Source organism: Grammomys surdaster, unplaced genomic scaffold (genome assembly GCF_004785775.1).
Source record: "Grammomys surdaster isolate TR1022 unplaced genomic scaffold, NIH_TR_1.0 98, whole genome shotgun sequence".
Taxonomy (NCBI): Eukaryota; Metazoa; Chordata; class Mammalia; order Rodentia; family Muridae; genus Grammomys; species Grammomys surdaster.
In genome coordinates this window covers 4,869,542-4,889,724 of record NW_021604577.1, presented here as the reverse complement: position 1 = coordinate 4,889,724, position 20,183 = coordinate 4,869,542, and the positions used below count along the sequence as shown (strand labels likewise).

At 40.9% G+C, this 20,183-nt stretch overlaps 1 protein-coding gene across 1 annotated transcript in view; it reads left to right on the top strand.

The window, feature by feature from the left end:
* The window catches only part of Fancm (FA complementation group M), a 50,822-nt gene that overhangs the window by 29,465 nt on the left and 1,174 nt on the right, over nucleotides 1-20,183 (top strand). Inside the window, exons 15-22 of the mRNA XM_028782191.1 lie at nucleotides 3,409-3,494; nucleotides 3,592-3,654; nucleotides 5,378-5,509; nucleotides 7,178-7,334; nucleotides 9,449-9,555; nucleotides 10,260-10,820; nucleotides 15,913-16,285; nucleotides 17,540-17,831. Of these exons, the coding sequence (XP_028638024.1) occupies nucleotides 3,409-3,494; nucleotides 3,592-3,654; nucleotides 5,378-5,509; nucleotides 7,178-7,334; nucleotides 9,449-9,555; nucleotides 10,260-10,820; nucleotides 15,913-16,285; nucleotides 17,540-17,831 (1,771 nt within the window). The remainder of the gene's footprint in view (nucleotides 1-3,408; nucleotides 3,495-3,591; nucleotides 3,655-5,377; nucleotides 5,510-7,177; nucleotides 7,335-9,448; nucleotides 9,556-10,259; nucleotides 10,821-15,912; nucleotides 16,286-17,539; nucleotides 17,832-20,183) is intronic.

Below are 20,183 nucleotides of genomic sequence, written 5' to 3'. Positions count from 1 at the left end.
GTATGTTCAGTGTCTCACTCAACAGTAGCCGCGTCTTAGCTGAGTGGTGTTAGAGTCAGAATTTAAATTAGAGTTGAACTCATCTGGACGCTCGTCTGACCATAGAGAACCTCCTTCCACCAGGCTGATTCAGGAATTGTTGGCCATGAAGTACATAGGAATCTGTGTGCCCATGCCAGCCTGCCACTGGGAGATCCTGGATTAGAACTCTGGGCTTGTGACTGTCCTCCATGTTTTCCAATTTGATTTCATCCTGTGTAGACCCTGTGAGGTTTCTGAACCTGATTCCCTTTGATTTTTTTCCTGGGGATCCAGGGTTAGGGTTGTAGCTCACTGAGTTGTAATACTGGGCTGTAAGTTCATCCCCAACACTGCAGACAGACATCAAGCGTATAAAGGCCTCACTTGTAACTAGTTGCATTTCTTCTAATACAACCCTGAGAAGTCTTAAACAATCATCAGGAATGGATTTCTGGTGGATCTTCTCAGAGAACACTTCATTACACTCCTTGTTTACAAGTCCTGTTGAACAAAAGCCATCCTCTACATTGGCATTCTGCTGAGATACTAGAAGATAATTCTTTAAGCCCCATAGAAGGAGACCTGCAAGGGTCTTTGAGGAGCATCCCTTAAAAACATAAGGTGCCTTTTGTCTGCCTGCTAGGTACCATGCTGTATGTCACCTTTGACCTTCTGGAGGTCTTTCCCAAGGATTTGCTATCAGACTCTCAGCTTCATGTTGGCCTGGCTATCTCCTGGATTTGATGTTTGAATGGAAGATTTCTTAATTTTAGTATTTTTTGTCATCTAGAGAGGCTGGGGATTTTCAAAAACAGTAAGTTCCAACTGCTTCCTGTTTAAAAGTAGTTTGTCTCATTTGTTTTGCTGTAGTCGCAAGAGTCAGCTGCATATACCTGACAGGTCTTTGGTATGAGTTCTTCACTGGGGAATTGAATTTTACCATGTTAAACTTTCTTGACATGATTTTAAGGGATTTCCTTTTCTCCTATTTCCAGGAAGATTTCCAATGAGCTCTCACCAGTAACTTCTCTTAAACCATTAACCTCTGTAAACATTCCCTAAGCCTTTGCAAACCCACCAAAATGGTCCCAGTTTGTATCCCTGGTCTAGCTCCAAAGCTATTTCATTGGTTTAGGTTTTTGTAGTTGCAGCCTCTTCTTTCTAGATACCAAAATGTGTGTGATATATGTGGTATTACAGTGTGAACTGCCCCCAACCTGTATGGCTTAGAACAAAAACATTATTTCCTTGGGTTTCTTCAAGTCAGGAATCCATGTGTGGCCAGGTGGGCCTGGCTCAAGATATTGAGGTTGCTCTCAACCCTTGGACCAGGGCTTTATTTTACTTCTCTGAAGCCATAACAATGTATGGAAGATGTGCTTTTCATGTGAGCATATGTATGTCTTTAATGCACATAAGTATGCAGATTTGTGCTCATGTACATGCATGCATGAAGCAAGCAGACGATATTATGTGTCTCCCTCTGTCACCTCCTGCCTGTTTTAGATGCAGAGTTGTTTCAACTGAATTGTTTCAGCTAGACTGGCTGGCCAGTGGTTCTTAGTATCTGTTTCCCTCCTTCCCTGGTATTGGGAATACAGGCATACACAACCATGCTTGGCTTTTTACTTGGGTACTGGAAATTCAAACTTAGATTCTTGTGCCTAAGCCATATAAAGGGTGTGTGTGTGTGTGTGTGTGTGTGTGTGTGTGTGTGTGTGTAATCAAGCATTTGAACCTGAGTAGTCTCTAGAACCTATGGTAGAAGGAAAGAACTCCTAAAAGTTGTCTTTTGACTTCACAAAGGCAACCTGGCATGCCTGTACCCGAATTCTACACCCGGGACATACCATCCGAACTGCAGTGGTTTGAATCAGAATGGCTCTGTGGGCTCCTATGTTTGAATAGCCCCCAGATGTTGATAACACACAGAAAGGATTAGCAGGTGTGGGAATTTGAAGGTTTATAAGCCTGAGCCATTCCTAGTTAGCTTTCTGCTTTGTGCTTGTGGGTCAGGTGTGAGCACTCAGGTATGTGCTGGGTGTAGAATGGGGGTGCAGGCCTTTATATTTAACTGAGAGTATTTTAGTTTTTTAGTGAACTCAGGCTACCCTTGAATTCCCTGTGTATTGGAGAGTGACCTCGCAGTCTTACTCCTGCCTCCCTCCGATGCTGGGATTACTGGCTTGAGCAGCCATAGCAGATTTATTTAACACCATTCCCAGTTTTGTAAATGCCGGGGATACAAATCAAGGAAGGCTTTGTGCATGCTCTACCAACTGAGCTACACCCCAGCACACCGCACACCCCAGCTCCATGAAAGTCTTTTGTTAGGAACTAAGTCTGTCCCATGCTCAAGGGGAAAGTATGATCATCTATGGCAGAGTAGAGAACAGATACCACAGGTCGTCCTCCGATCTCCATATGTGTGCTGTACCATACCAATATCTCACACATTGTAAATGTTTCATTAAAACAAAAAGGCATGGACTGATACAATCACATTTGTCTTTTCTCTTTACATTTTATAATTTTAAATATGTATTTTTAAAGGTTTATTTTTATTTCCGGTATGTGAGTAGTATTTTGCCTGCACAAGTTCAAGTGTGCCACATGCATGTAGTGTCCTCGGACATTAGAAAAGGGTCTTATATTCCCTAGAAATAGAGTTACAGAAAGTTGTAAATGCAATGTGAGTGCTGGGAACTGAGCCCTGGTTCTCTGCAAGAACAGCCAGTGCTCTAACTACTGAGCCATCTCTCCAGGCTCTTAAATATGTATTTGTTAGCAAACTAGTGTCTTTTATTCTCCTCTGTTCTTTTTTTAAAATACTTTAAAAATCTTTTTAAAATGTATATATGTATGTGTGTATGTATGTATGTATGTATGTATGTATGTGTGTATGTATCTGTTCATCCTTGGAAGCCCACTGTGACTTGCATGGCAGGGATACTAGGAACTAGACTCAGGTCTTCTGGTTGAGCATCAAATCCCCTTACCCACTGAACCATTTTTCCAGCCCATCACTGTTTTATAGAACTGTCTCTGTATACTGATGTTGGTCAAACTTACAGTGATCTTTTAGTTTTGATAAGACAGGGTCTTGTTTTGTTTTGTTAAGACGGAATCTCACTGTGTATCCCTGGTTTACCTTAAACTCACTATGTAGACCGACTGGCCTCAGACTCACAGAGATCTGCCTCCCTTGCCTCCCAAATACTAATATTAAAGATATATACCACCATGCCTGGCCTGATGACCTTTTACAAAAATAAATAAGTAATGAGATAAGGAAATTTAGGAATTTTTTTATTATGGCAATCAATAGTATGATTCTGATGGAGTAACTTTAACTATTGACTAGATTCACTTTTTAATTAATTATAGTTGAACACTTAACTAGTGAAAGTGAAGATGATGTTTTCCTGAGAAAAACTAAAAAACCAAAAGGAAATGTCCTGAAGTCTCCCGGGGTAAGTCATCCCTTCCCCACAGTGCTGGAGTCAGGTGAAGCCGTGCCCTCCACTCTGACGGTGTTATATCTTAAATTGTTTTATCTGTTTCATCTAGGATCAGAAAAACAACGAAGTTGATTCACCTATTCATGTTGTAAAAAAGTCCAGGGTTCTTAGGGTGAGTAAATTACACAGGCATTTGTATTCCTAGGGGTCTGTCTGTGTGTGTCTGTGCCTGTTCCAGGGAAGCAAGAAAGGGCATCAGAGGCCCTGGAGCTGAAGTTACAGTGGTTGTGAACCACCCAACATGGGTGCTGGGAACCAAACTCAGGTCCTTAGAAGAGCAGTGCGTACTCGTAACCATTACATCATCTTTTCAACCACAGTAACCTAAATTGTTGTAGGGTAAGTAATATAAGAAAATATGGGCACAGAAGAAAAAAATTAGTATATTTGATCTTACAGGTATATGCTTAGCAGAACAATAGACACTATATCTTTTGTTGCTGTTGTTTTTGTTTTTCGAGACAAGGTTTCTCTGTCCTGGAACTCACCCTGTAGACCAAGTTGGCCTCGAACTCACAGAGATCCACCTGCCTCTGCCTCCTGAGTGCTGGGATTAAAGGTGTGCTTCACCACCACCACCACGCAGCTGATACTATATTTTATGTGATTAGAATTTCTACTTCTGCTAAAGCAATGGATTCATTATAAGCTTTCCTGATGATAACAAGTATAAATAATAAAGAAACAGAAGTAGAATTAATAAAAAAGAAAGCAGGTTACAGAGATGTAACTTTTGAAGTCCAGATAAGAAAAATGCTGCCTTTAGCCTGAATATTAGGAGTTGTATGTAGTAAGCTTCTTGAGAGAGGGCAGAATGTACAACACAGTTAGCAAAGAAGCTGGGCGGGAAAGGAGCTGTACACAGAACGAACAGCTTGCATGGGTCCCAAAGAGGGCAATCACACTTCTGCACTGCGAGGAACAAGGAACTGCAAGCCAGGAACATGTAACTGCTTCATGCTTAAGATAGTATCTTTGTCTTTCATATGTGTTTTACATAGCAGCAAATATCTGCAGGCGATACCTTGTAGAGCTTCTGTCTAATGGATCATCTAGACAAGTTGATTAAAAATACCACCAATCCATATTAGCCTGTGTACTCATACATTCACTTTAAAAACCTGCTTTAACATTCTGCTCCACCCAAAATAACTAGTGGCTTATAAAAAGTGAGTTAAGCCGGGCAGTGGTGGCGCATGCCTTTAATCCCAGCACTTGGGAGGCAGAGACAGGCAGATTTCTGAGTTCAAGGCCAGCCTGGTCTACAGAGTGAGTTCCAGGACAGCCAGGGCTATACAGAGAAACCCTGTCTCGAAAAACCAAAAAAAAATTAAAAAAATTAAAAAGTGAGTTAAAATTCAGACAAAGTTGTTGTGCTGTGTCCTGTGGAAATTATTCCTAAAAACTGAAGATATTTGATAAACTTCCCATTCTTCTACTGGCTTCATATTATTGTGCAAGAACAGTGGTTGGAGGTCTTTGTTAAAATTTGTTACTGCTCTGTTAGTTTCTTGATTTCAAATGTTTTCTGTATGTTTGGATGAAATTTTACCTTTCATGAAATCCTTGAAAATCTACAGAAACCACTAAGTTTTCACCAGATACATTTGATGTAACACTAGGTTGAGCGAATACATACACTAAGACTACTGTTACCTGACTGACACTTGTGGTCTAACAGGCAAGAACAATTGGGAATGCTGACTAGAATACTTAGTCATTGAAAAGGAAAACTAAAACTGAAATCAATCACTCTTGAGAAATACAGTAAGTTAAATCAATCCAGTTAGATTTTTCTTTCTTATGTAAGTATTGTGTTCACTAACTTTTTATAGTCAGGATTATCATCTAGCGATGATGAGAGTGAGAATTTTCACAGACCACGTTCAAGATTGAAACACTTCAAGGATCGTAGCAGGAACACCAGAAAAGGCCCCGAAGCCCAAAAGAAACGAATTCAAGTAAAGGTAATATTACCTTATTCTTTTTTAATGTATTTTTGTTACATACACACATGTGCGTGTGTATTAGAATTCATGTTTATGTGTATATGCTATGTAAACACGTGACAGACAGATGGATGGATGGATAGATAGATAGATAGATAGATAGAATTGAAAAAATTTTTAGTGTATGGGAGTTTTGCCCATATGTATCTATGTACCATATATGTGCCTGGTGCCCACATAGACTAGAAGAGGGTGGAACTGGAATTATAGATGATGGTGATCTACAGTGTGGGTCCTTAGATCAGCAGATAGTGCTCTTACGTGCTGAGCCACCTCTCCAGCCCCAGAAAGTGTGTGTGTGTGTGTGTCTGTCTGTCTGTCTGTCTGTCTCTGTGTGTATGTGTGTGTGTGTGTCTGTCTGTCTGTCTGTGTCTGTGTGTGCCTGTGTATGTGTGTGTGTGTGTTCTGGCTTTATCTTATTAGTGGTATGTTATCTTGAGTTAGTAAATGAAGAAATTGAAATATATTGAGAATTTTTTGTTCAAATTGGAGAAAATGTAGAACCAGACCTAAGTTTTAGGAAATTTGCTTTTTTCTTAAAACAAACAACAACAGTAAAAACTGGGGCTGGAGAGACAGTTCAGTGGTTAAGAGCACTGGCTGTTCTTGCAGAGGACCAAAGTTCAATTCTCAGCCCACATGGTGGCTCACAACCATCTGTCACTTTATTTCAAGAGGGTCTGATGCCCTCTTCTGGCCTCCATAGACACCAGACATGGCATGTAGTACAGAGATATATATGCAGGCAGGTTATTCACGGACATAAAACTAAAACTTAAAAAAAGCAAAGACAGAATAAAGAAAGAAAGAAAGAAAGAAAGAAAGAAAGATAAATAAACCAATACTACTAATTTGTGACATCATTGCTGTGTATGGGTGGCAGGTGTTGGCGCATGCCACAGTGGGAAAGAGGCTGTCAGAGGACAAATTGTAGGAGTCAGCTCCTCCTCCCAGCGAGTGGCTCCGGGGATGGAACACGGGTCGTCAGTCTTGGCCATGTTCACGCTAGCTCTCTGATCCCATTTCCCCTTAGCTTTGTTCATTATTGTAAGTATTTGAGAAACAGTCGCTAGCACATTTCCCTGTCTAGTCAGGGCTTCTGATAGTCAGTGTTTTCATGCCAAAGCTTAACTTTTATCTCTGTAGTCTGTTGGGAAACATCAGCAAGCCAGCAAGTGTCTTAAATGGTGTTTTATCTAACATTATCAGAAGAAATTTTATACAGATGTCTTTTTTGATGTTGTTGTTGTAGTTTTTAATGTTGTTTTGTTTTATTTGGTTTTTTGAGGTGTGTGTGTGTGTGTGTGTGTGTGTGTGTGTGTGTTTAAAGCATTGCCAGGAAAGCCACTTCCTTAAGAGCAACAGTTTCTGTAACTTAGTAGGCAGCTCTGGGTCATAGTTGTGTTCAGTGTTGTTCCCACATCAAGAATGTGTAAGGTCCTGGTCATGTCATGACCTCAGTATTACATATTATATACATGTATTAAAATGCTTTAATATGTACAGTTACATGCAAATTCAATTTTTGAAATTAAAACCTAAAAATATACTTCCCAGAACAAGAACTGTGAACAAAAATTATTTTCATCTCCGTGGGGTATCTTCATGTTTCTTGTTTCTCCACAGACTATAGCTCGGAGGTTTTTAGACGACGAGGCAGAGGTTTCTGGAGAGGATGCGGACTGTGTCTCATCAGATGAGGATGATGAGTCTGAGAACGAGCAGGATTCCTCACTCCTCGACTTTGTAAATGACCAGACCCAGCTCTCACAGGCTATAAATGGTAAATGCCGTCATGACACTTGGTAATTTCAGTGCGTCTGTTGTCATCTTTATTAAAAGATGGCGCTCATAAACTTGGCTTTAATTAAGGGATTAAATTCAGTATGTACAAAAAACCTCTATTTGTTCACTTTCATTTGAATTCTGAAATACTAGTTTTTAGATCCACTTGTTTCCAGGCTTCTGAGTACTCAGGTGTCTCCAGATTTACCTTGGCGGCTCAAGCATCAAACGTTCACTTAACCAGGATCAGTGCCTGCCTTAAACTCTCTTCAGAAAATGAAGAGCAGGACCACAACTTTCTATTCAAAACAAAAGCATAAAAGACTTCATGACAATACCTGACTTACAGAAGTACTTTTAAAAAAAAATCTTAAACAGCAAGAGAAGAAATGCAGTCAACCAGAAAGGAAAATGTACCGAAAAGCTTCTGTGAGACTAGAACACTGATAATTTCTGGTTAAGGAAAAAGTGGGGAAACACAGGCTGTTTACGTGCTGTGCATACTGTTTTTAAAAGCTGTAGTAAAAGTATTTAAACCATACATGAAAATAACAAGAATTTCTCTATAATTTTAAAAGCTTTGAAGTGTTTTCTTTGAAGGTGCTTTGCCTAACTAGAGATAGGTGTCTCTCCTCTTCGTTCTAGCCACTGCATGGGCTCAGTTGCATAGCAGAAGTCCACCTGTCCCTCCGCTCCTGCCGCTCACTGAGAATCCTGGGAGCTCTGCTAGCCAGAGTCTAGTCATTGTTCCTCACCAGTCCTGACCTCGTAGGAGCGAGCACTGTCACCCCGTGTATTGTGCAGCTGTCTAGCTGCCCTTCCACTATGAGGAGATTGTACTAACGCCAGACTGGGACCTCACTGGTGTCTGCATGCCCTGCTTCCCTCCCGTGATGAAGTCTATAGTCTGTAGTCTAGGAGTGCTGCTGCCTCAGGGCCTTTGAATTTGCTGTTCTCTTTGAATCTTAACAGATTTTACTGCAATCTGCAAAAGCCGCGTGCATGACTGAGCACAGAGGGCACTAAGCCTCATTCTGGATGCTATGAGAAATATGGAGGACTGTGTCCGAAAGCACGAGTTTCCCTTTAATCCAGTGGTCCTTGGGAAGCTTTAAATTAGACCTGACTGCAGAGACAAAGTCAATAAGACAGACCTGATCTTTCAAAGGCCAAAATATTGATGAGCCATTCAGAACGTGTGTCACTTCAGGGGCAGCCAGTCTGACTCTTTTGCTCTGAATGTACTGTGCATGCTCAAATGTTATCTGACCACGTTGTTTTCTGAACGCAGATCTCCTTATCTGATAAATTTAGTAAGTAAGGTTAGTGTTTTCCTCAATTGCTTTTATTAATCCTCATTGCCAAATGGCTTTCTTCACCCAACTAAACAGTGATTTCAAAGGTAAAACTTTCAGCAGCATCATTATTGTTCTTTTGAGAATTTTTTTTTTTATTTTTTTTTTTTTTAAGATAGGTTCTCACTACATAGCCTAGCTGTCCTGGAACCCACTTTGTAGAGCAAGCTGACCTCAAACTCAGAGAGCTGCCTGCCTCTGCCTCCTGATTATAGGATTAAAAGCATACACCATCACACCTGGCCTTTGACAACATTTTAAGTAATTGTTTTTAGGGTTCTCCACCCCCATCTTTCTCTCATCATTTCTTTTAAAGTTTAATTTTTCATAAAAACATTTTATCCTAGAAATTATAGGTGGTTCACTTATTTCTTTGTTGGTGTTTTGTAACAGGATTTCACTGTGTAGCCCAGCTAGACTTCAGACTTGCTAAGTATCCAAGGTGCCATGTAACCATAGATTCTCTTGCCTCAATTTCTGGAGTACCGAGATGTATTTAGGTTTTGGATGAGATCTTACCATGTTGCTCAAACTGATGTATACATACAAACATAGACCTGGGCGTGTGCCTGTGTGCGTGTGCACGTGTGTATGTGCGTGTGTGTGTGTGTGTGTGTGTGTGTGTGTGTGTGTGTGTGTATCTTCTCTATAAACCTTTGGTTAATTTTGAGCCAAGTAAATCTGGAGTAGTCAGAGTTAAATGAAAATTTTCATGTAACTGATATTGCTACTTCATTTTTAATTCTTATCTTTATAGATTCTGACATGAGAGCTATTTACATGAAATCTGTACGTAGTCCATTGATGGGCACTAAGTACAAAATGGTCCGTGAGAAGCATACCAACCTGAACGTTTTCTCCCAGGTACATACCTCAGAAATAATAGTGGAGAGTTTCTTGATTGCAGTTTTAAATACAGTCCAATTAGTAAAGCTTCCATTTTATTTCTAAACATAGGAAGTCAAAACTAGCTTGGATAGTTTTACTATGAATTTCTTTCCCATCTAGGAAAGAAAATGAATATTAGTTAATTTTTTTTGTATGTCATACTTTTAAAATGTTTTCTTTTTTCATAAAAATGTTTCTAGAAATTACATGTGGATCCTTCATTTCTTCCCTTATTGGTATTTTGGGATAGGATTTGACTCTGTGCCGAACTTACCATGTTTCACAGGGCCACATGTAGCCAGAGCTTGCCCTGCCTCCTCTGTGTGCCAGCTTGTTGTTGGGTTTTGGATGAGATTTTATTGTGTCGCTCATGCTGATATCTGATTTTTACCGACTACAGCCCTGGGGGTCACACCCAAGGCCTCACTCCACACCACACACTAGGCAGTTGCTACACCTCTACCCTATTACCTACATACATGCGCTGGTCCTGAACTCGAGGTCCTTCCACCTCAGATCTTCCAAATGGCTGGGATTACAAGCACACAGCATGTCCCCATGTCTTTTTATAATGAATGTGCTTGGTAGATATTCATTGAATGGAATAAGAATTAGTTCCTCAAAGAATGTAAATTCAGACTAATTATAAATTGAAATATTTCTGCCTGTTTTTCTTACAGATTCCTGAGCAAGATGAAAACTATTTAGAGGACAGTTTTTGTGTTGATGAAGAAGAGTCTTGCAAAAGCCTGTCAAGTGAAGAAGAAATTTGTGTTGATTTTAACTTAACTAAGGATTCCTTTACAGATGAGGACAGGAGATATAAAACCCGATACGCAGTAAAGCGCAAACAAATGAACAAGAAACAAAACTACACACATGCAAGAAAGAAATTGTCTAGAATTATCTTACCTGACGATGAGTCAAGTGAGGAAGAAAACACCGCCAATGACAGAGAGGACTCCGGTGCTGGTGGCCGTACTGCTGACGAGCACACACAGCAGGGCCAGCACTGGGCTTCAGGGCCATCTGGGTCCTCAGTGCAGCCCAAGATCCTTTCTAATCCAGCAGGGAATCAGTCGCCCAGGCAGAGACTACAGGTGCCACCCAATATAATGGATGCTGTGCCTGGAGCCTTGAACGTGAAGGCTCAGAACCATAATAAAATCAAATCTCCTTCACCACCATGTCCTGGTGTTGAGTCAAGGAAGAAATGTGGGAACCGGCCAGTTCAATTGAAAGTATGTATGAAAAGGAAGGATAGTACTGTCATTGATTTGTTTAAAGGGGTTGATTTGTGTGTGTGTGTGTGTGTGTGTGTGTGTGTGTGTGTACGCGCGCGCGTGCGCACTCTCGCACGTGTGTGTTGAATTTTATGCTAAATAACTCAGTCAAAGAAAAAACAGTGTTTTGTTTTGTTTGAAACAGGGTCTCCTGTAGCCCAGATAAACCTCAGACTTGAACCTGGGCAGGCTGGCTGCCAGCCTCACTCTAGGTTCAGTGAGAGGTGCTGCATGTAAAAGAATATGCCAGAGAGTGATAGGGCAGGACAGGAAGTCTCTCTGGGCTCTGCAAGTTTACAGACGTGCTTCTATTCACACATGTGCATATACCACACACACATATACTACATGTTTAATGTTCTCATGTACAAAAATATGTCTAACCTGCTGAATTAATTGCAAATAATTGCTGCTGTTGATTTGTTTAACATAGGATCTTACTGTGTAGCTCAGGCTTGCCCAAACTCATTAGCCCATGTTGGCCTTGAGTTTCCCATCTCAGTGTTGGGATTACAGGTGGATACCGTCACACCTGGCTCTGATATGCAAATATTTTTCGAAGGATTTTGCATTTGGATTCATAGATAATATTGGTTGTGGTTGTTTTAGGGTCTTTGTCTGACTTTACAGATGTTGATCTTGTAGAACAAATTAAGAAACCCTCTCCTAGCCGGGCGGTGGTGGCTCACGCCTTTAATCCCAGCACTTGGGAGGCAGAGGCAGGTGGATTTCTGAGTTCGAGAGTTTGAGGCTAGCCTGGTCTACAGAGTGAGTTCCAGGACAGTCAGGGCTACTCAGAGAAACCCTGTCTCGAAAAACCAAAAAAAAAAAAAACCCTCTCCTCAATTTTTTTTTTTTGAGGAAAGTTCTCTGAGTACCAGCTTTGCTCCTTGTGTAAATGATGCCATGTGCTCCTGGGCTTGATAGGAGGGTTTAGTTAGTTATACATCTCCTCTTTGTATAGATCCTGTCAGATTTTCTATTTATTTTCAGTCAATTCCACCAATTTAGGTGTTTCCAGAACCTCATGCACACCATTTAGGTTGGCCAGTTCCCTGGCATATGGATGATGTTCATTAGATTTTTTCATAGTCATTTTAGATTTGCAAAGTTTGGGATTTGTTCCTAGCATGTTTTAGTTGGACGTCACAGTGAGTCCTGACATTTTCATGCATGGGTATTGTACTCCGCTATGATCAAAGTCATTCCCCATTGTCTTCCAGCTCCCTTCCCTCTCCTTAACCTCTGCCTATGTGTCTTTCATAGATTTCATTGTGGTCACTTAGGGAGTATGGGGGAGAGAATATTTACAAGGGCGCAGGCATCCTAAGAGTGAGAAAATGTCTGTCTTACCCTAGCACATGTTAACTGCCTTTAGATCTTCAGGTTGAGGTGGGGCCTCGTGTGCCCCTCCTGCATCGTTCCCTTCTGTACTGCTAATTTTAGTAATGTCAGACGTTTTACATCTATTGGGTTTTGGGGTTTTGTTGTTGTCGTCGTCGGTGTTGTTGTTTGTTTGTTTTGCTTAATAGGGAAGTTTGTGTGAGAAAAGTGGTTTCAATGCAGTATTGTACTTGCAGGAGTAAATGACTATCCAGCCATGGTGGCAGTCTCCTGTAGTCCCAGCACTCGTGAGGCTAAAGCGTGACTACACGTTTGTGGTCAGCCTGGGCAGCACAGGAGCCAGCAGCACAGGAGCGGTCATCTTGCTTGTTGTGTGCTAGGCAGACAGGGAAGACAGTCTTTAACATTTCCATAAACCTTTGAAAAGCAGCTGTTTCTTCAAGTCCCTCTGATTCTGGTCTTTGATTCTGAATGAAAGGTTTTTCCGCCTTTTCAGTGGTCAAAGCTAGGGAGCTTTTGAATCACAAGGCTGCTTCAGAATAGTGGTCCCACTGTTAACATCACTAGTGCAGTTAGTGATTTGTGGAGATGGCCCGGCTGGGAACAGTATTTGCTGCGCAAACTCCCTGGGGCCCACATAAAAAGCTGATGTTGTAGCTAGCATCCCTACTAGCAGAGAGGGGAGAATCACCCCAAAGCTCATGGTCAGCTAGGCTGGAGTGTGCAGCATGGCAAAAACAGCAAGAAAGACCCTGATTCACCCAGGTGGAAGGACAGCTGCCTTCTGACCCACACCTGTGTATGCCACTAGCTCTCTACACTCACATACACAATTTTTTTTTTTTTTTTTTTTTTTTTTGGTTTTTCGAGACAGGGTTTCTCTGTGTAGCCCTGGCTGTCCTCGAACTCACTCTGTAGACCAGGCTGGGCTTGAACTCAGAAATCTGCCTGTCTCTGCCTCCCAAGTGCTGGGATTAAAGGCGCGTGCGCCACCACTGCCGGGGTCAAATACACAATTATCATACACACCCACAGTAGAAAATAGTACAATTAATAAATTTATGAGTTTTTTAGTATGGCAATTCTTTTCACTTACAGAATTCATAATTATTTACAAATTACTGATTGCCCTGATGGCTGGATTTTTAAGGTCCCCCTGCGTTTGTTACGGATTGTTTTAAATTAAACCCCGTTATTATGTGACCTATTTACACACTCCCAAATTAAAATGTATAAAATTCAGAGTTTGCCTCTGTTTTTATACCCTTTACTCTTATACAATGGAAATAACTTAAAATATGTGTACATTTATATTTCTACTTTGTGAAATACATAGGAAGCTACATTTGCACTTTTAATTATAACGTCTAGTGCACGCTTGTCTCCACGTGTTTTTCATTTGAATACCTATCCTAGGGTTTATCCTACAGTAGAGATATATTATTTTTCTCTATAACCCTTATTGTATGATTGTGTCATTTTTTTTCAACCATTCAATATTGATGTATATTTGGCTGCTGCTGATCTTTCATTCTGCTTGTGTGTATCGTCCTCAATCAAACCTATGTGTTCTGTGTCTCCAGCCTTTGATGTCTTCAGACAAGTGCCTTAGGATTTTGGGTTTTGGGGTTGTTTGGTTTGCTTGTTTGTTTGCTTTGGTTTGTTTTGTTTGAGATAGCTTTTCATCCCAGGCTGACCTCAGGTGTTAAGTTGTAGAATTACTGAAACTTAACACCATGCCCAGCCAATCTTTTTTTTTTTTCTTCCTTTAATTCTTGTGTTTTTCTCTGTGTAGCCCTGGCTGTCTTGGAAGAAAACTCTGTAGACTAAGGTGGCATTGAACTCAGAGATCCACCTGCCTTTGCCTCTTAAGTGCTGGGATTAAAGATAGGCCACCACTACCTGGCTTTTCTAACTTTAGCTTAGGGTTTTGCTGTTTTTTGTTTGTTTTTCTACAATTTAGAATTCCTGATTGTTTAAACCTCATCAACAGAATATAATCTATCTAGTGAGAAATGGTGTTAACATGAAGTTCCAAGGTGTCATTTTTCCTGTCATAGCAAATCACACATGACCATTTGCATTTCTGTTTGGAGAACACTTCTAGTAATTTATTGAAGGATCTGCCAACTGTGTAGGCATTATATACACCTTGGCTTCAATATCACTGGGCTAAAGGGTCTTTGGTGCATCAGATTTTAAGAAAAATTCTGTCTCCACCTAACTAGTTCTTGCTTTCTGCTTTCATATAATAGAATTTTTTTTACACTGAATGATTTTTTTAAAGATTTATTTATTTTTATTTATATGAGTACACTGTAGCTGTCTTCAGACAGAAGAGTGCATAGGATCCCATTACAGATGGTTGCTGGGAATTGAACTCTGGAAGAGCAGTCAGTGCTCTTTACCGCTGAGCCATCTCTCCAGCCCATTGATAAGTAAAGGTCTGGGTGTACATATCATCTCTACATAAAGAACTCATTCTGAACAGGACCTGGCTGCTAAGAGAACTCAGGTTTCTTTGGGCTCAGTTCGTTTCCAGGGCTCTGACTGTGTTTCTGACCTCTGCGTGTCAGCGCTGCCTGTCAGCTCTGCGTGTCAGCTCTGGTCACATTGTTTTCTTTACAGAGCTGGGCCTGGTCCTTGGAGCCTGCATGTACTACATCTGTGTTCTAGCACTGCACTACATCTTCAGCTTCAGTTACTACAAAACTGGAGATAGCTTAGCAGTTAAGAGCAACTTGTTTTCTTGAAGAAAACCTACATTTTTTCCCAGCTCCCATTTTCAGTGGTTCCTGTAACTCCAATTTGAGGGGTTCACATGCCCTTTTCTGGCCTTTTTGGGCACCTGCACACATGATGCACATTCATACACTCAGGCACATACACATAAGCATTTCTAGGGGTGGGCAAAAGCACTCGCCATTGCAAGCTTGTTGAGTTTGATCCTTGGTTCCTATGGAAAGGCTGCTGTAAAGAATTGATTACAGATTGTCCTGTGATTTCTACAGGTGCACAAGGGCATGCACCCATGCATACATCGTAATAATGCAGTTTTAAAAACTAAATTAAACGCTATTACTGGGCTGTAGACACAGCTCAGTGGGACAGTACTTGCCTAGCACATGCAAGATGCTAGGTACAGTCCCTACTACCACTTTTTATCCTTGCCAACTCCCCAAAAATGAGGAAAAGAAAAAAAATGTTACTTAAGGGTTAGGGGTGTAGCTTAACGGTAGAACACTTGTTTAGCATGCAAGAGGCCCTGGGTTCACTACTACAGAACAGAGAAATCCAAACACAATTAGAAATTTAGCTAGAAAGAGTTTCTGGTTATCTAATCTCAGTTTTTCAGTAGTATTTTGTCTCAAGTCCTTATTCCCGAGATGTATTTCACTCTGCTTTCATGTTATCAAGACACTCTTTTCTCTAGCTTAAAAAATATATGTTTTCTTTGAAAATGTATTTTCTTCTCTGTTTGGTTGTAGATGTCACTGTATTTTGTCATGACTTTCTATTCTCCTATTGATTGTTGTTAACTGTGACTTTACTTTGAATTGTTAGAGTGGTGACTTGCATTATTGAGTCACTTTGGTTATGATAAAGTTTAGTGACGAAGTTTTTCAGTAGGGAGAGCCAGGTGACATTCACGCACTGATGCATACATATCCAGCTGGACTGTGACCAGTGCTTTCCCCTCTTTCAGGCTGAGGAAGAGGAGCACAGTGACACCACAGCGGCGCCCTGTTCTGCTTCACTCCTCCATGTGGCTGAGGCACATACAGCCCCCAGACATCCGAGAGGAGGAGACAGGGCTTGCATTCTTGTAGACAGTCGTGAAATCACTACCGGCTTGGAAGTAATCTCTTTGCTACGAACAGTTCATGGGTTACGAGTGGAGATCTGTCCTCTTAATGGCTGTGACTACATTGTAAGCAACCGAATGGTAGTAGAAAGGAAGTCTCAGTCTGAAATGTTAAGTAATACTGGTAAGAACAAGTTCATTGAGCAGATCCAGCGCCTGCAAAGCATGTTTCAAAGAATATGTGTGATTGTGGAAAAAGACAGAGAAAAAGCAGGTTTGTATTTTGAAATATTTGTAAGACTGTAAACAAAATTAACTATTGCTTAGCTCATTCTTCCGCTGTGGGAGTGTGTCATTTCATACTTAATACCACTATGTTTTTGTTAGTCGTCGTATTTTAATGAGGCTTATGAAGACTGAACAATAAGAAACCAAAGGAGAGGACAACCAATCATAAGAAAAGATGAATTTCTTAAACAGTACAGCCATGGGAAGAAAGAGGACTCGGGTGCTTTGGAGTCAGGGTGTGTCGGGTGGGCGGGAAGAGCTGAGTTTCTCCGGGGTGAACAACTTCTCTGTTACAGGGCAGTAAGTGTTTGTGTAACTGTGAGTATAAGTGATGGTGTACATGATGGGGAAAGGAAGGTTCATTCTCAACATGGTAAGACTGGATTTGCACAAGTCACTGAAACAGGTGCACCCAGGTTCCACCTACAGACGCCAGATTGGGATTGTAGCTAAGGATTTCTCCAGTATGCGCTCACCAGTGGAGGACATGTTGAGAGCAGTGAAAGCTCTTGGGCTATAGAGCCAGCAGATCCTGATGTCTGCTGTCTCTACTGCTCTGTTGCTAGTTCATTGACAAATTGTTGACCGAATAACAAGTGTTTAGTGTGGATGGGATGCTTGCTTCCCCTGCTCATCTCACGGTGTTACAAGGGTGAGATAAAACTGTGTTTTTGAAAGCTATTATGGAAATATTGGGAAACTCAAGTAAAAGGAAAGTACTGGTTTGTGAAAAACATCAGTTTAGAGATTGGACAGCATTTCCTTCCTCATGCTTCTGTGGTGGATTACTACGGTGTACCTTGGTTGTACCTCGGATAAGCCACTTCATCTTTGAGAAATGTGCTCCATTTGTTGCTGTTTTTACGCTAATTGAAACAGTGAGGAGTGAAGAAAACGCTTAAAGCAAAATGGAAAGTAATGGTAGAAATGCTGGAAAAAAAGCTTTCTGATGAGCTTAATGTTAGGCAACATTAGAAGGCCATCCAGGTATCTTTTTAGTCACTGGAATAAATGACAATTTTACATCAACTAAGTCAATATTTAACGACCTTGCTTTGTAAGTTAATTTCAGATCAGATATTGGAGAATCAATTTAAAGCTTAATTGTAGTTTCTCATTAGTAAAAGGTACCATTCATTAACTCAGTGATGAGATGCTAGAATTTTATAATAAAGTGTATCAACTATTCTCCCTGATTTTACCACTAAACTTCTATTTTCCCTGAATGTGAAAATTTTAGGAGACACATCAAAAATGTTTAGAAGAACGAAGTGCTATGACAGTTTGCTGACTGCCTTAGTTGGCGCTGGAATCCGAATCCTTTTCAGCTCTGGACAAGAAGAGACTGCAGATTTACTAAAGGAGCTGTCACTGGTGGAACAAAGAAAGAATGTTGGTATTCATATTCCAGCAGTGCTAAACACTAGTAAATGTGAGGCACTTCAGTTCTATTTAAGTATTCCCAGTATAAGTTACATAACTGCCTTAAATATGTGTCACCAGTTTTCATCTGTGAAAAAGATGGCTAACAGGTATGTCTATTTTATTAGTACTTTTAAATGGTTACTATGTTTTTTAAATTGTGTGTTTTGTGTGTGTGTGTGTGTGATGCATCTTCCTGCCTACCACAGTGTACACATCAAAGTCAAAGAACAGTTTTTGGCAGTTGGTTCTCTCCTACCATATGAAGTCTGAGGAATCAAACCTAAGTGAGAGCAGACGAGATTTACCCATCTTGATGGTTAAAAAAAAAATGCCTTTATGACTAATTTCTCCTTTCTTTATGCTTATCGAGAGTTGTTAAGATGTCTATCTTGGAATTCCCATTGGTACCTTAGTATTTTTTATATCACTTCCCACCCACACCCAACGCCCCTAGCCTTTCCCAGCTACCTTCCCTCAAGCCTATCCCATGCCCTTCCCAAGCTGATAGCCTCTTTTAGTTATTGTTAAACACATACCTGCTGAACTTTTTTGTGTGTGTACGGTCTCAAGGCTGACCATTCTGCACTGGACAAGTGAGGGGGCTGGTCCCTAGTGAAGGCAGATTCTCTCTCCCAGGAGTCATTAGTTGCTTGTAGTTCTTTGTGAATGGGACCCTGGGAAAAGCTTGCCCATGCACATTAGCATGTCCATCGATCCGGCCTTGTTTGAGTTGTGTTTATGCAGTCATTTCTGTCTCATCTTCATCCTTGTACCGGCCCAGCTTCACACCCTGTCTTCCTGCTCAGACACGTGGTCCTGTCCATCATCCTATTGCTGGACTTCCCACTGAGCTTGCTCCTCACTTCCAGTACCTCAGGTTGCTTTGTCTTCACGATTTTTGTTATTGTTGTTTTTCTTGAATGCTTCTTTCGTATTTTGTATTACCTTATCTCATACAGCTATATATGTTCCAACTGAGTTCATTCTTTGAACATGTTTACCATCATTCTTTTGAATTCTGTCTGGGATCTCATCTGACACTCTCACTAGATACCATTACTGTATATCGAGTAATTCCTGGAGTTGACTTGCGTTTGTGTTTATTCTTCCGTGTGTTGCATGTTACTCTTTCCTTGTTTTTAGTCACATATGCTATGTCCATGTAATGAGTGTAGAATCTTGCCTTAAAGATTAAAAGTCTTACATCTCGTTCCTCTGGCTACTAATAGTTGATAAACATAATTATGTCATTTCCCCCTTTTCCTTCCTGTCTCTCTTATGTCACCTTGCTCCTCCCTCTCTCATATTGATGGCCTCTACTTTGTTGCACACATATACAAAATTCTATAACCTTCTGAGTCTGTATTACTTATGAGTATGATTTCGGGGCTGACCACTCGAATCAACTAATTGGGACCCATCCCTGGAAAAGAGTAATTGTCCCTCTCTCTGTATTCCATGGTCATCAGTTGCCTATCGTTCTTTGTCTGTGGGTATGGCCCTGAGAGATTTCCCCTCTCCCGTGTTAGTATGTCTGTTGGTATTTACTTCTCCAGGCATTGTTTAAGTTGCCATGGGTGTGGCTTCCCTGTCATTTCTAGGAGACACAGTCTCACAGATTTCCTGGTCTAGTGGCTCTTGCACCACCTCTTTCCTGAGCCTTTATCATGCAGGAGTTGTATTGTAGATGTATCCACTGAGTCTGGCCACCTTAAAATCATTTGATCTCTGCATTTTGACCAGTTGTGGTTTTCTGTAATGATTTCCATCTGCTGCAAAGAGTTTCTTGGTGTGTGTGTGTGTGTGTGTGTGTGTGTGTGTGTGTGTGTGTAATTTATATTTTGTCAGGAGCCATCATAGGAGAAGCTAAAAACTAGCAGGAATCTTTCCTAAAATGAATTCTTCCTGGACCTTGCTTATCAGAGCAAATCTGTGGCAGACCCATCTCAGGAAGGTCAACTGTATTAGGTTCTATGTGGCTCCTTACGTCTTCTCCTATGATGGCTCCTGACAGTATTTATTTTATATACATAAAATAAATATATACATGTATGTGTGGATGGATGGATGGATGGATGGATGGATGGATGGATGGATGGATAGATGGGTGGATGGACAGATGGATGGATGGATGGATGGATGGATGGATGGATGGCTTTGCTTCCATGTGTGTCAAATCCCCAAGTGGTACTGGAGTAGCAGTTGAATTGTGTTAGATGCTGAGAACTGAACCTGATTCCTCTAGAAGAGTAGCCAGTACTCTCAGCCATCTCACCATTTCCTAAAGAAGCTTCTTTGTTGAAGACTGAATTACAGTTATCTGTGGCTGTAAGGTTAAGTTTTAGAATATGGTTAGGAACTGTGCTTTCCCAGTACAGTGGTGAGTTGGATCTCCTCTAAGATCCAGGGCCACAGTTGGTTGACTAGGTTCACATATCAAGCATGACTTCTCTCTTGTA